The sequence below is a fragment of the Pogona vitticeps genome, chromosome 6 (assembly GCF_051106095.1).
Source record: "Pogona vitticeps strain Pit_001003342236 chromosome 6, PviZW2.1, whole genome shotgun sequence".
Taxonomy (NCBI): Eukaryota; Metazoa; Chordata; class Lepidosauria; order Squamata; family Agamidae; genus Pogona; species Pogona vitticeps.
Window position 1 is genome coordinate 114,691,981 of NC_135788.1, and position 16,135 is coordinate 114,708,115.

The 16,135-nt window shown below is 42.7% G+C and overlaps 3 protein-coding genes across 3 annotated transcripts; 1 reads left to right on the forward strand and 2 right to left on the reverse strand.

The window, feature by feature from the left end:
• Nucleotides 1-46: 46 nt before the first annotated feature.
• Nucleotides 47-3,762, reverse strand: LOC110070951 (olfactory receptor 11H6-like). The gene has a single exon (XM_073003699.2). The coding sequence runs from the start codon at nucleotides 1,040-1,042 to the stop codon at nucleotides 47-49; it is 996 nt and encodes a 331-aa protein (XP_072859800.2). The 5' UTR covers nucleotides 1,043-3,762.
• A 1,573-nt stretch (nucleotides 3,763-5,335) lies between these two features.
• On the reverse strand, nucleotides 5,336-7,667 carry LOC110070948 (olfactory receptor 11G2-like). The gene has a single exon (XM_078378428.1). The coding sequence runs from the start codon at nucleotides 6,554-6,556 to the stop codon at nucleotides 5,618-5,620; it is 939 nt and encodes a 312-aa protein (XP_078234554.1). The 5' UTR covers nucleotides 6,557-7,667; the 3' UTR covers nucleotides 5,336-5,617.
• A 1,672-nt stretch (nucleotides 7,668-9,339) lies between these two features.
• On the forward strand, nucleotides 9,340-15,909 carry LOC140708094 (olfactory receptor 4Q3-like). Its single transcript, XM_078378429.1, has one exon. The coding sequence runs from the start codon at nucleotides 13,524-13,526 to the stop codon at nucleotides 14,508-14,510; it is 987 nt and encodes a 328-aa protein (XP_078234555.1). The 5' UTR covers nucleotides 9,340-13,523; the 3' UTR covers nucleotides 14,511-15,909.
• Nucleotides 15,910-16,135: the final 226 nt, after the last annotated feature.

Consider the following 16,135-nt stretch of genomic DNA (forward strand, 5'->3'; position numbering starts at 1 on the left):
TATTTACTTTCCCTTTCATTATTTGGTTGTGTGCTTTCCTTCTGGTTTATGTCACTACCTTTCTTTTCCACCAACTCTCCTTATTCTTCAACAACCTGGTTAGGGACTCCTTCACTTGCTGATTCCTCAGGCAATAGATCAGAGGGTTGACAAAGGGTGTAACAGCAGTGTAGAAGAGTGTAACTGCCTTATTGACCCCAGAATGTCTTTCCCCTTTTGGAATTAAGTACATTGCTGCAATTGAGCCATAGAAAAATACCACCACTGTTATATGGAATGATATGGTAGAAAAGGCCTTCCTATGACTGCCTTGGCTGGATCTTTTTATCAGATGAAGGATCACGATGCCATAGGAGAGGACGATGAAGGAGATATGGCCTAAAACTAAAACATTCATGAAAACCTGACAGATAAAGGGCACATTTCCAAGTGGAGGACAAGCCAGGGAGAGAATTGGGCCAGGATCACAGAAAAAATGATCAATGACATTAGGCCCACAGAAGGACAACTTGGAGATCAAAATCACAGGTATGGGGTACCAGAGGAAGCCAATAACCCAACAAGCAATGACCATAACATGGCAGGAATTGGGGGACATTATTTGGGGGTAACGCAGTGGGTGACAAATAGCTAAATATCGGTCCAAAGCCATGGTTGATAGGAAAAAGCATTCAGTGCTGCCAAGAGAGACGAAGATGTAGAATTGAACAAAGCAGGCATGGAAGGAGATGGTCCCATGAGAAAAAGCCAGATCAAGGAGCATCCGAGGTACAGTGGTGGTCACATAGCACATCTCCAGCCAGGAGAAGTTCTTCAGTAGGATGTACATGGGAAGCTGGGACAAGTGAGCATCCAGGAACACCAGTGTGATGATGGTGATGTTCTCGGCCAAGGTGAGCACATAGAGAGTCGTAAAAAAGATGAGAAGCAGGAATCGTCCGTGTGGCTCAACTCCAAACCCCAGAAAAATGAATTCATGAACAATGGAACTGTTGGTCAACTCCATCTGGAATGACAAAACCAAGTCACTATCGTGCAACATTCAAAGGCATACACTACATTTTCACAAAGGAATGAAGATGATAGGAATGGCAAGGACATGTTTTTTTTAAAAAAAAACCATTCTCCACCATCTTCTAGGTCACACCATGAAAAGATGTCCTTGGCATCACTGCAATTGCTCTGCTCCCTGAAAAAAAAATGAGACCCTGTGCTTCATTTCCTAATTTTTGTTGGGGTTTGTGTTTGTTCGTTTCTATGTTCTTTTTCACAAGCTGCTGCCAAACTCCACCTAGCTCAATATTCTTTCTGAGGAAATATTTTCAGGAAATATGGCAATTTATGCAGGAATTCTAATAATTCTATTTGTATATATCTATCTATCACAGACCTTCTAAGAAAGCCCACAAGATTTCTCCAAAAGAGAGAAGGAAAGCACAGAGAAATATCACCAGAATGAGGAGGATTTTTCTCTGTGAGATACACTTCATGAGAGGAGGGAGATGATCTAACTATCAGGAGACCAGGTCATCTTGTCATTTCCCATTAATAAAATTCTTCATTCAAACATCTGGAATATAACCAAGCTTTTAGCCAAGTTCTTAGACATATTTCTACCCGACCTTTCTCTTGAAAGGACCTGAGGCGGCTTTTAAAAGGGCCCTAGGCAAGGCTAACAATGGATGCTTTCCCATTTCCCACCAGGTTACAGAAAGCAGGACTGTGCCTCCAACAAACAATGCCAATTTTTGATATTTCCCATACCTCAGTTGAAGACTCTTCTGGTGGAAGGTATGAACTGCTGGATAGCTCCATGGTGGAGCCAGAGGTTGGGAGTTCGATTCTTCCCCTCTGCCTCCTTGACAGGGGCTGGATTCAATGGTCTGTCAGATCCCTTCTGGCTCTGCATTTCTAAGATTATCTCAGGTTAGAAGGGAGGATATTGTTGGCTTGGCAGCAGGGAGATTCACCACACGAATCTGGACACCAAACATCCACGGGCTCTAATGAGTTCTTTTGCCTCAGATTTTAAATCAGTGACTGGAATGATTCTTGGGAATATGTCTCTCAGGAATGATTCCATTTGCCACCGAAACAAGGACTCTGAGGAGACACAATTTCACTCACATCTCCCACTCCCTTTACTATGGCACATGTCTTCAGATTTCCAGAGTCTTTTCTCTTACAATTGTTGCCTAGCCTGAAGAATATGACCGACCCAGGCCTGGAGAATCATGATGGAGATCTAATATTATTATTGTATGGAATGTCTCTAATTTGCTGTGCCATTTCTGGCTTTTTTATAGATATAGAGAATGAGTAGGAAACATTTTGATTAATCGTTCCAAACACGGAGAAAGCCCCCACCATGTTATTTCAGAAAGGAATGTCTAAAACTGAAGGAAAAAAACAACACATCAAGCCCAGCTACTCCATTATAATATCTTCAGTGGAATACGAAAAATAAGATAAAATATTCTGAAATGTGTATGTGTATAAAACAGTTGTGGCCCTGCACCCTTCAAGGAAATAAGAAACGATCAAAAGAAAAGAAATTAAAGCAGAATAGCACTTTCTGTTGTCTGAGATCTCTTTGTGCTCTCTAAAGCAGTGGTCTCCAAACTTTTTGACACCAGGGACCAGTTTAGTTGAAGACCATTCTCCCAAGGTCTGGGACGGGTGGGTACTTGTTATGCAGTAGGTTGAGGATAGCTTTGAATCAAGCTCATAATGGAAACAGCAAAGAGGAGCAGGAGATACGCTTCAATTGAAGCTGCACCTCCTGTTAGATCAGCAGTGGCTTAGAACCTAATAGGAATGAGCTGACAGGAGGCAGAACTTGCCGGTCATCTGTTCCAGTTGCCCGGCACGGTCCACAGCCCAGAGGTTGGGGACCCCTGCTCTAAGGGGCACATGTGCTGACTGGATAGTTCAGTGGTTTAGATATCTGCCTGTGGAGCCAGAGGCTGGAACTCCTATTTCCCCAGTAGGCCTCTTATGAGAAAAGCCAGCCTGCTTCACCATCTTACCTGAATAAGGGAATGTAATCCTGGGAACTTGGTAAACCTGGGCCAGTACTTTGGCCGTCTCGTGAGAAGAGGAGACTCCTTGGAAAAGACCTTGATATTGGGAAAATGTGAAGGCAAGAGGAGAAGGGGATGACAGAGGATGAGATGGGCGGACAGTGTCATCGAAGCAACCAACGTGAATTTGACCAAACTCTGGGAGGCCATGGAAGATAGGAGGGCCTGGTGTGCTCTGATCCATGGGGTCACGAAGAGCCGGACATGACTAAACGACTAAACAACAACAACGAAACCTGGGAATCCTTGAAAAAAGGTAGCAAGAAGTCCGATTTGACTTGATGGCAGATTATCATGATGGTGGTGACTTATCTGTCATTATGGTAACAGTGGATAAATGCCAGTCAGTATGAAATTGCAGCATAGCTCGGTGGCTCTGACTGTGGAGCCAGAGGTTGGGAGTTCAATTCCCCACTGTAACTCCTTGACAGGAGCTGGACTCGGTGATCCAGAGGGTCCCTTCCAGTTCTGCAGTTCAAAGGTGGTGGTGGTGGTGGTCGTTATAATACCTGGCAGAACATTTCCCTCCAATGAGATCTTCCCATTCTACATGATCTTTCCAGGCCAGGCAGTTAAGAATACTGACCTCTCATCTTTGGAACAATCCCTCACCTGAAATCCACCTGGCTCTTTCACTGGGAAGCTTTAAACAATCATTGAAAACGTGGCTTTTCAGGCAGGCTTTCCTGGAGTATTCAACATCTGAATGGAGTGGTGGTTTCAGAGTTTTCTACCACCTGTTCCACCATCTTGCCTTTAAACTATTCTATTGGCTTTAGTTATTATTGGGTTTTTTGTTAGTGTATGTTTGTTATTGTGTTTACTGTCTTCTATTACTGTCTATCTGTTTTTTAGTTGTAAATGACCCAGAGTGGCCCTGGCAGCTAGCAGGGCAGTATACAACTCAACTAACTAACTAACTAACTAACTAACTAACTAACTAACTAACTAACTAACTAACTAACTAACTAACTAACTAACTAACTAACTAACTAACTAACTAACCAACCAACCAACCAACCAACCAACCAACCAACCAACCAACCAACCAACCAACCAACCAACCAACCAACCAACCAACCAACCAACCAACCAACCAACCAACCAACCAACCAACCAACTAAATGCATGCATGCATGCATGCATGCATACATACATACATACATACGTACATATATACATACATAGAATGATGGTGATGGTGCTACTGATGATCTCTCTCTAAGCTTTTTTTCCCATCATCTTTCTCTTTCTTGATCCTTCTCCCCATATTCTCCCATTCATCCCCTTCCTATTTCCTCAGTTTCCTCAATGTTTCACCTGCCAATAAATAACCATGACTCTTAATATCGCTTGCCTCGCCTCTGGTTTTCCATATTCATTTTTCTAGGCTGAATGTAACACCGGGCTTTGCCTAGCCTGAAGTCTGTTAGTTTCATGGAAAGCAACTAGGAGAGGAATAACTTGGAACAACATTTGCTGATGTCCTCCCTTTCTTTTAATACAAGGATTCAGGAAGGGGTGCAATTCTTTACCCATTGCTTTACAAAATGACGGAATTATTTGCTACCTTGATGTCTTATCAGTTGGAGTTTAAGTAGTGTTGTAATGCATTGGAATTAGAACCACAAGATGAAGTAGGCACTGTCTTGGTGGACGTCTATGAAAAGAGATTCAACATCTTTATAGAGAAAGTGGCTAACTTGGCTGTGAGTCATGATAGTTGTGCCCTACCTCAAGGGACAGAAGAATATGTCTCTGCATAGCCATTTCTGGAGATTGTAAGTAGAAAAGAGCACTGTGGGAACAAAATACAGCGGTGCCTCGCAAGACGAATTTAATTCCTTCCGCGGTTAATGTTGTCTTGTGAAAAATTCATCTTGTGAAACAGGTATATCCATAGGAATGCACTGAAATCTAATTGTGGTTCTAAATCCTATGGGCAAAAAAAAAAAAAGTCAGAACAAAGTCAAATTGAGTTTACAAAGGGTTTATTAAATGCTCTTTAAAGCCATACATATTGTGCAGATGATTTAAAAATTTCAATAAAAAACTTTAACTTTTTAAACATCATAGAAAGGAAGGAAGGAAGGAAGGAAGGAAGGAAGGAAGGAAGGAAGGAAGGAAGGAAGGAAGGAAGGAAGGAAGGAAGGAAGGAAGGAAGGAAGGAAGGAAGGAAGGAAGGAAGGAAGGTCATTCTTTTTCAGGTGAAAGACTGAGGTAATTGAGGACAGAGGAGGGGAATCCATGGGAGACCACGAGGAAAGAAAAAAAGGTTAAAAAAGAAATGATGATGGGAAAATAGGTGGTTGAGAGATACTGCCTCATGTTCACCCACTGTTATCATAATGATAGATCAGCCCAAGGAATATAGTATCCAAGTGGATGAGATGAAAATGAACTAATTCTACTGGTGTTGTACGTTGGATAATGTTTTTAGAAACATCCCAGTTTAAGTGTATGGCAGTAAAGTCAGCATCAATCATCTCATCTATCTATCTCATCCAGGAAAGGGAACAAATCTTTCAGTCTTCCTAGATCACTCTCTTCCTTCTCAATAATTTGGCAACCGCTTCCTTCACCTGATCATTTCTGAGACAGTAGATTAGTGGGTTAAGCAGTGGCGTGCCAGCAGAATAGAAGAGGGTCACCACTTTGGTGACCTCCGCACGGCTTTCTCCATTGGGCCCGACATACATAGACATGACAGACCCATAGAACAGTGTCACCACTGCTAGCTGAGAAGACACTGTGGAGAAGCCTTTGATGTGTTTGCCTTGACCAGAACGTTTCACAAGAGTAAAGCCCACTCTTGCATAAGAGATCACAATGAACAGGAAGGTGGCCAGAACCACAGAAGCAACAGAGATGTGGCAGAAGCGTGGGATGTAACCTAGTGGGGGACATGCCAGGTCTAAAAGGGGACCAGGATCACATACAAAATGATCAATTGTGTTGGGGCCACAGAAGCTCAAGCGTGAGATTAAGAACACAGGTGTAATGTACCAAAGGATCCCAAGAACCCAACAAGTCAACACCAGGGCATAGCAGAAATCTCTGGACATCATTTGAGGGTAGCGCAATGGATGGCAGATGGCCATGTACCGATCCAAAGCCATGGCGGAGAGGAAGAAGCATTCAGTAGTGCCGAGGGAAAAGAAGACGTAAAACTGGAGGAAGCCGGCATGAAAGGAAATGACTCCATAATGGAAGAACAGGTCAAAGAGCATTCGTGGTACAGTGGCACTTACGTAGCATATCTCCAGCCAGGAGAAGTTGCTTAGCAGGATGTACATGGGGAGTTGGGCCAAGCAGGTATTTTCAGTGACTAGCATGATGACGATCAAGTTCTCCGCCAAAGTCAGGGTGTAGACTGCTGTGAAGAAAATGAAAAGAAGGAGCCGTCCCCGTTCCCCAACGCTGAAGCCAAGCAGAACAAATTCGTGCACTGTGGTTTCGTTGAGCAACTCCATGTGGGCAATGGAAAATGCTATTCTTCCAACAGTAATCAAAGATGTTTTGCCTGATGTTTGTTTTCAGTGTAACAGCCGTTGACATATCGCACATTAAAAGTCACATAGAGCTTGCAGCTGCTGCTCCTACCTGGCTTTCTTTTTTAAATAAAAACTGCCTTTGATAATTTGGTAATAATTTATAAAAAGTCAAAATCAGTAGTGACAACAGCAACATGCTTGCCTTTATTAGTAAGACATGTAAGATGACTTCACCTGTTTCTTTTCTTAACTAAATCCACGAATGCATGTTGAAATTCATGAAGCAATAATGCGTGCTCTGAAGTGTCAAAACCTCTCCATATTCTTGGCTTTAATGAGCTGTACTTAATGCATCTGATTAGGAATGCTTGCTAAAGAAAGACCAAGTGTGATACTGCAGTATGATAGCGGTCATAGCTGTTTACAACACCTGAGCAACCAGGAGGCATCAGATCCTCTAAAAGTCTCTCCCGAACCCATTTACTTTTGGAATAACTCTGTATTTCTGTACCTTAGTAGCATACCAGTCCAACAAGGCAGGGTTAAGGTGCCAACAGAATGCTGCCATCATCTGAGATTTGTATTTCTATCTACACTCTAATTTGTATGCTGGCAGATTGATTGTGACCTCTGTACAGAATGTGGGTTGTGTTTTAAGAGGCTGCACTGAAGCGTTCACCCACCATGCGAATGGCTCTTGGGATCTGGCCTATAGAGGGTGGATCTGTTTTCCATGAGAACAAGTTCTTTGGAGATCAATTGCTACTCACTGGAGAGCTAGCCATTTACAAAATCTTTGTGGTCCTTTGTTCCAAATCGTTCCTGTGGGTAGGTTAAGAGGTTATTGAGTTTTGGTTCTAGAACAGCCTTTCCCAACCTGATATCCTCCAAATGTGTTAGGTTGTAACTCATCATTTCTTGCCAACATGGCCATTCCACACTTCTTCTTACTGAAAGTGCACAACCATGCTTATAGACCACAAACATCTCTTTTGATGAGAGTTAGACAGGGAAGGAATCTCGGTGATATTACGTTTTTGGTGGATTTATCACTCCCAATATTTAAACAATAGCGAGTGAAATTCTAGGTGAAAACAAGCAAGCAGAGCTGTCATGACTGGCTTCGAGCGAGCTGCTTCTTTTTTCATATCAGTTCTCATCTATAAAATGGGTATCAACTGGCTGCATTTGACTAGATATTTGTGCAACTCTGGTGTCCCTTTTTAGAGTTTCATATCAGGGCTTTACTCAGGAATCCTGGTGTGTATGGTTTATTGCAGCAGTCTCCAAACTTTTTCAGTCCGCAGACCGGCTGGGGAAGGCAGGGCACCCCCGCGCTCATGCACATGCACATGCACAAACAAGCACTCTCTCACACGAGTGCCCATGGAAATGTGCAAGTGCACTCGCGCGCATGTACAAATGGCAGTGGCGTGCTCGCACAGGGGGGCATGCTCGTGTGCATGTACAAATGGGCATGGTGCTTGTCTGGGCATGCTTGTGCTTGTGTACATGCGCAAACGGTGACGCGGTGCTCGCATGGGCGTGCTGGAGTGCCCATGCAGGCACAAACAGGCTGTGTGGGGGTGAGTGTGTGGGGGGAGTAGGACGGGAAGTCTGTCTCAGTGGCCCGGTCCAGCTCAGGCCACGGACCGGCACCGGGCCTCAGACCGGTGGTTGGGGACCTCTGGTTTATTGGATACAAGAGATTGTGTACTAATTCCGTTTTCTGGTCTCAGAATTTTGGTAGAAAACGAATTTAACCAGAAAAAATTCTACAGACCTGAAAGTCTGTCCACACAGGTATGACACAATTACGCTATTAGGATTGAGTGCTTGTGCAATTGTGGGAGGATGATTGTTGTATGGGTACTAGAGCACTGTGTAGCCTGGAATAGAGAGGATATCTGTAAACAGAATCCAAGAATTAGTGTGATGGGGGCATGTAATTTATTGCTAAATGTGATTCCTCTCTGTTTCCCACTAACCAAAGAGGCTATGAATCCAGACAAGATGGATACAGCTTGAGTTCACTGCGGGGACTTAACACCAAAATGGAGAGTGGGAAGCTACTTCCCAGCTCTGAGTAGGTCGGTGGCAAAGGTACGTGATCTCCACAGGTTCAGGAACCAAACATCTCCTGTTATGTTTCAGGGAACCAAGTGCTGGACTATGACCTCAATGTCTATCCGATTCATTGCCTGTGCATCGAGCTGGAAAATCTTGTGCAAGTAATTCATCACCTTAAATAGCAAGGGAAGGCAGAAGCAGGTTATCAAGACAGTCCAAGGGGTAAAGCATTCAAAGGAATCCAGGAAAACCAAGGATGGGCACAAACAGGAGGATTTAATGACTTACCCCTCACAAACGAACTGAAGGGGCTCACAGACTTTATACGTAGCTCTCAGCGTGCCTCACTAGGGCATCCGCCTGTTTCCAAACGGTTGTCAAGAGACCTTAAGACACTGAGGCTGCTTTCGCAGGAAACCTCTGAGCCAGGGGTTTTAAACTCAATTTACCTGGGGGCCGCTAGAGGCAGAGTCTGGGTGAGGCTGGGCCACATCAGATTTTCCGCCAAGCGGAGCAAGAGCCCGAGGAAGCCACCCAGGTGTTTCCTTAGCCGACAGACAGGCAGGGTGGCTGGCAGGCTGCAGTTCTGGATGGAGCGTGCAAGAGGTGCTGTCTTGGGAGAGAGCCAGCGAGCGAGGCAAGGTTTTTTTTAATTCTTGACAGCAGAGGATGTGTGCGCACTTTGGGGGGGCAGGCAAGGCAAGGGCCACAAACTATCATCTAGGGGGCCGCAAATGGCCCCCGGGCCGCATATTTGAGACCCCTGTGAGTCTGAGCCATCCCCTTTCCCTTAGGTGAGTGGACCTCACAGCTCTTGGTTTGTTCTCATTGTTCGAGGTCTCACTGGGCAAAGCTGGCCTCAGCGCTTCTCCCTTAGGTTCTCCAGAAGAGTGCTGTCTCTTGCACTGCCTAGTTTATAGGCCTACTCCAGCAGGATATCCTCTTCCCCTTCTCAAGATGATGAGGTGAGGCAGGACAAACTCATTAGAAGGTTGCACTCATTCCTGCCATCCCACCAAATTTTTTTCTAAGATTTTTTTCCCTGGACCATCTTGTGCCCTCTAGAAGCCTAATATATGTGTTTAATTTTTTTTTTAAAAAATGAGTCTATGTATGGAAGCCCAGGGTTGTAAGGAGACCTCAAAATATGGCAAATTTCCCCTTCATGCTCCCAGGTTCTTACGGACTAGAATCGGTGAACTCTCACATCATTGTTTGTCTGCAGTGTCCTTCTTGCTCTACATTATGACAACACCCAGATGAGAACTTAAGATCTAATCTCTCCCTTGTCTTTCCCTTCCCTTGCTTACTTTTTACTTCTTGCCTGATGAGCAGAGTACAGTGGTGCCTCGCAAGACGATTTTAATTTCTTCCACGAAAATCGTCATCTTGTGAAAAAATTGTTTTGTGAGGTTCTCTATGCATTGGTTTAAAACAAACACCACCGTCTTGTGAAGCACGGACATAGAAAAAAACATCTTGCGAGGCACCATAGTGATCGTAAAAACCAATCGTCTTGTGGGTTTTTCGTCCGGCGAGACAATTGTCTAGCGAGGCATCACTGTATTCTCATGAAAGCTTGTACAGTTCCCATGTTCTTACTTTTTGCATGCTTGACTGTACCTTTCTGTTTGGCCTAATAAAGTACCATCTATGTACCGATTTTGGAATGCTGATTCCAGGGACTGTTCTGAGGATGGGTTTATCCTATGGCAGTAATCTTCCTACATATTTTCTTAAGATTTGGTCCACCTATCCATATTTTCTTTGCAGAACAGGAGACAGTAGGAATTCAAATGTTCAGACTTCTGTCTCTGAGATCCAGTAATTATTTCCTTCTAATTAGGGACTCAGCTTTTTCCTCTGTGAGCCTTTTCTCCCCAAAGTGTAATCACAGGCCTCTGAAATACTCTAGATGCCTTTGGCATCACCCTCAGAAGAAAGAGCAGGAACCATTACTGGATTTTCTGCATCTGGAAGCAGGGAAGGGTAATGGTCTGCTACTGAACCCCTTATTCCTCAAAAGTAGAGCTTGTGAGTTTGACCTGTCTTTATTCATGAGAAGGAAGCTGTTAGTACGAACAGGACAAGAATTGCTAAGTCCTAATTCTTGAAAATTATAAAAACTGGGGTGATGGATTTTGGGAGAGAATCTGGGGTGGAAAAATAAGGTGGGGTCCTCATGATCTGATTGAAAGTTCTTGAAGATATTCTGATCATCTGCTGTGGGAAACCAAATTCTAGATTTGATGGACTTTGTTCTCCTCTCTTCGAGCAGGGTGACGGTAAGCAACATGTGACCTGTAAGTTCCTGCTACTGCTGCAGGCAATTTCTCACCGATTCTGCCGGGACAGGAAATGTTAGGAACTTGACTGACCCTGCAGTAGAAAAAGGGGGATAGTTATGACTTTATTTTATCATGAAAGTTGACACCCCTCCACTTGGTGAACAAAGTGGAAAGAGGTTCGGAATTCGCCAGATTGAAGATAGGTATGTTGCTGTTGTTGTTGTTGTTAAATAGTGGTAAAGCAGCACTTTAGTATTCTTTACCTCTCCTATTTTTGTTTGTACTTTTTATCTTTTTTTTTTAAAAAAAAAGCATTGCAGCTCTTTAAAAAAAGCTTTATTATGGGTTGGTGTTTGGATTCTAAAAAAAATACTTTTGTGGTTATCTTGATCAGTTTGGGATGTATATTCATATTCTTAGGGACTTGCTTCTCCTTCCTAAGATGCACAACCTAGATTCTTGCTGGAACAGGAGAATGTGCGTCTCTGCAAGATTCTCCTGCTGTGTTGTGCATTCAGGATCTTTACCATTGTCATCAGGTCTGCCTCTGAGTACAAAACTGAAATGGGGAAATATATCTGCAAAGAAATTAAGTTATTGTTCTAGCTGTGCATAAACTGGCCTTGTGTACCATGTTGCTTTTCATTGTTTCTTTTAAGCAAACATGAAAAAAGAACATCTTTTGGGATGAGTGGTTGATGTGCTCTTTCTGAGCAATACTTGACTTTTGAGTAAAATGCACAGACCTGGGGGGAAGCACACCGTTAGAACTTTTTAAGAAACCTGTCCTGTGCAATTTATTGGTGAGGAATTATTTTAACAGTTAGTTCTTCTGAGTCAAAACAGGGCTATATTTTCAAAGGAGTATTTTGAACTGCAGGATAACTTCATGGTTTAGGTCTCTCTGGCTGTGGAGTCAGAAATTGAGGGCTCAGTTCCCTACTGTGCCTCCTTGACAGACTCAATGATCCACAGCGTCCCTTCCAGTTCTGGTGTCCTAAAATGTTATCTTATATCTTAAGCAAATTCAGGTTTTGCCCAAACATCCCTATGCATCATTTTGAGTATCATTCCTGGGGTTGGATTGGTCTCAGCATAATGTTGCACTGTTCTCCTATTATTCATCTCAATGAATAGTAAAACATCTACCTCTTGTATGCATTTATTTGTAGGTTTCTTAGGTACTTTATAATAATGGTGTATCATCAAATCATTTCTGCCTCATGGCAATGTCCGGGCAGCTTGCCCAAAGCTACACAGGCTGGCTTTTCTCCTCAGAGGTACAGTGAGGAATTGAACCCCCAGCTTCTGGTTCTGCAATCAGTTACCCAACTCGCTCGGCTATTTAGGTGTGTGTGTATGTTTTATGCACTGACTAGCAGCTATGGTATTCAGATTTTTTAAAAATGCAACCAAAATCATTATTTCATTATGCTAGAGAAATAAGAAAGGAAAACGATGTGAAAATGCAGTATATCAAAGTCTTCAAATATCACTAAGTTTTCAAGCTTTGATGGTTGTTGTGGGTTTCCCGGGCTGTTTGGCCGTGTTCTTAAGGTTTTTCTTCCTAACGTTTCAGCAGTCTCTGTGGCCAGCGTCTTCAGAGTACAAGAGTCAGAATTCTGTCTGTGCTCTGGTGCAGTTTGCTTGGATAGTTAAATATTTATCTCTGTGGGATCAGCTTTTGTCCCTTTGAGGAGATGGGTGATTGTGGTGATCAGTGTTTTTTGTGTGTGGATGTATTGTTGTGATAAGGGGGAGAGATTATCTGTCACTGTGATTGATGAGTGTCATTAGCTGGTAAGGTGTGCAGTGATCACCGGATCTTGAGGCTGGCTAGATTTTGTCGACCTTTTGCAGGCTGTATTTTTCAGTGCTGGGAGCCAGGTTTTGTTGAGTTTTCAACTTTCTTCTTTTTGTTGAAGCTCTGTTGGTGTTTGTGGATTTCAAACTTATGCTTCTGAATTGTTTTCTAAGCGCTAAACAGTAAACATTGTTGCTTTCAGAACCAAAGTCCCACTGAAAATAGCTGGTTGTTAGGCAGTGTTGGAAAAGGGCCTTGATGTCTTCTACATGAAATCACAAGAGCCATCAAACCAAGAAAACAACACCAAACCAAGAAAGCATCACCAAATTGCTGATTTAGCAGAAAAGCCTGACCTGAGTCTGCCTGATATACATGGTAAAAACCTAAAATCTAATCATCTCAACTACGGCAGACACTTTGAATCAACAGTGTTTTGGTATATTTTACACTTGTGTAATCCCTTTGATCAAATAGGTATACTCCAGGTGGGATAGAATTCCATTCAGTTGGATGTTTCAAAACCTAATCTGTGTTTTTGGGGAATGCAGACAGTTGCTTGTGAGTAGGAATGGTTTTATTCTAAGAGTTTAAGCATATTCATTTTTGTGTTGCCTCAGTTTGTGTAGCATAATAATGTAGTGTTGATTTTTTGGAACCTCAGAATCTGCCACTATTTTTATGCATCTCAATAAATTGCTGTTACTCCAAGTAGGCTTGATGACTCAAAGGTGCCAACATGAATGCTTCCTTTTCTCTCTTTTCTTAAGGTCCAGCTGCTTCCATGAATACCTCTGGTGTCCCGGAGTTCATCTTCGTGGGTCTTCCTCACTCCCGACTCATCCAGCTTCTCCTCTTTGCCGTGGTTCTAGCCTGTTACATTGTCGTCCTGTTGGGCAACCTCCTCATTGTGGTGACTGTGTATTCAGAGCCTCGCCTCCTTCAGTCCCCTATGTACTTTTTCCTCACCCACTTATCTATCCTTGATATTGCCTTTGGTTCTGTGGCAGTTCCCAGGTTGTTAGGAGACTTGGTGAAACACAGCAATACCATCTCATTTGGCGGCTGTATGGCTCAGCTCTTCTTCCTCCACTTCTTTGGAGGTTCAGAGATGTTAATCCTCGTTCTCATGGCATATGATCGCTACATGGCCATCTGCTACCCTCTGATGTACATGACCTCAATGAATCGTCCGCGTTGTACCAAGCTCCTTGTTTTGTGTTGGATTGGAGGCTTCATCCACTCAATAACCCAACTGATTCTGATCCTCCGGTTCCCTTTCTGTGGTCCGAATGAATTGGACAACTTCTTCTGTGATGTTCAACAGGTGGTCAAGTTGGCCTGCACAGACACATACATCACTGAGATTCTCCTGGCAGCCAACAGTGGTCTGCTTTGTCTGGTTTGCTTCACCATCTTGCTAGTCTCCTATGGTGTGATCCTGGCCACACTTCGTGGCCACTTCAGGGAGAGTGGAAGAAAGGCTTTGTCTACCTGCAGTTCTCACTTGACAGTGGTCAGCCTGCTTTTTATACCTTGCCTCTTTGTATATATTTTACCCTTCAGCTCCAGTGTACACAAGATGATTTCTGTGTTCTACACAGTAATCACCCCTGGCCTCAATCCCATCATATATACTCTAAGGAATCAAGAAGTGAAAAAGGCTATGGGGCAAATTAGGAATAAGAGTATTTTCTCCCATTGTTGTGTGAACCAACACAAAATATGTGTCATTTCCCCCAAGAATCCTATATTAATTCCGGTACCCTAGACATCTCCTGATTTTTGTTTTTGGAGTTGAAAAAATAGTAGACTTCCATCTCTATAGGTACTACACCATATATTTCTAAGTAACTTCCATCGCTGAAATGATTGTTTAGAACCAGGCATGGACACTGACCACAAGATTCAGTTAAGCCTGAGGAATTTAGGGAGCAGGATATTTATTTGTTTATTTATTTAAAATATTTCTATGCAGTCTTTCTCTCTGAAAGGACCAAAAAACTTGAGTCAAGTCCAAATCTCAGTTCAGAACTCCAGATCCTCCTGTAGACTGTAATAAGCCATTGTTGAGAAATAAACCATCCATTGTGTGACTGTGTAGATTATTTGGTCCTCAGCAAAATGATGGGTTTTGTTAAGTTGAATTCTTCCATTACGTAAATTGTCTGAGTTCCTTCCATAAATGTGATCTGAAGGTTAGAGTCAATTCTGGCGGAATTCTTCATTTCCTTAAGCATTTTGGAAATATAAATTCTTTCTTTGATTGAGGTAGATTAAGATCTGAGACTGGGAAATATATTGAAGCAATAGAAGGAGTTAAATACATACTTGTTTATCTAAGTGATTTGCTTCCTGTGATTGACACTGTTATTTTCAACCAATCATTAACCCCACCCTGATAAATAAACTTAATGTGTTTGTTAAATGGTGTGTCCTTGAATTAATTGATGTTTAAAAGAAAACATCTGGTGGCAGTGTGAGGAAGATAGATGTGTCTTTGTGAGGAACCAGAACATAATAAAGGTGTCATAGACATAAGGAGGCGCCACTGTGTTCTCTAAAACCTTGATAACATGCCATTGGTTGTTTAAAATTATGTTAGGAGCCCATCTTCTCCCTGTTTTGAAAGTTCAATCAAAATGTTTCCTCCTCATTCTCTTTACAGTGGGGTCTTGACTTAAGAACGGCTCGAGTTAAGAACATTTTGACTTAAGAACCACTCTCATAGGAAAATATTGACTTGACTTGCATACTTAGATTTGAGTTAAGAACGGAAAAAAAACCCACATGGGAGGCAGGGAAAGTGCAAAATTTGAACTTTCAGCTAAGTGTTGGCCAGTGAAAAGGGTGCCTGTCTGCTTCCTCACTCCTCCCAGCATTTAGAGATTGGATTGGGAGACAGTCTTCAGACTGCCTGGTACTGCTTGGACTGTATTTTCCCTGCCTTCCCTGAACCTTTCTTGACCTAAGAAAAAAAGAAAATATCCCCCTCTAGTGGTCGAAGGCGGAATAGCAGCTTCCCATTAGTTTCTATGGACGGAAAAGAGCAGATACGGATCAAATGGTTTTCAATGCATTCCTATGGGAAATGCAGATTTGACCTGCGAACTTTTTGACTTGAGAACCGCCTTCCAATATGGATTAAGTTCTCAAGTCAAGACCCCACTGTATTTAAAAAAGCCCTCAAGGGATAGCAAATTAGAGATATTTCTCAAAATAATGAAGTATTATACCAGTTCTTCATTATGATTTTCTGGGCGTTGGTCAGCCATCTTGTTCTTTCCACTTGGCAACGTTTGAAAGAGGAAGTACTCGTGCTATGAAGACATGTTATAATGAAGGTGGTGGGAGATACGAGTGAAATCATGTCTCCTCAGAGTCCTTTTTCAGTGA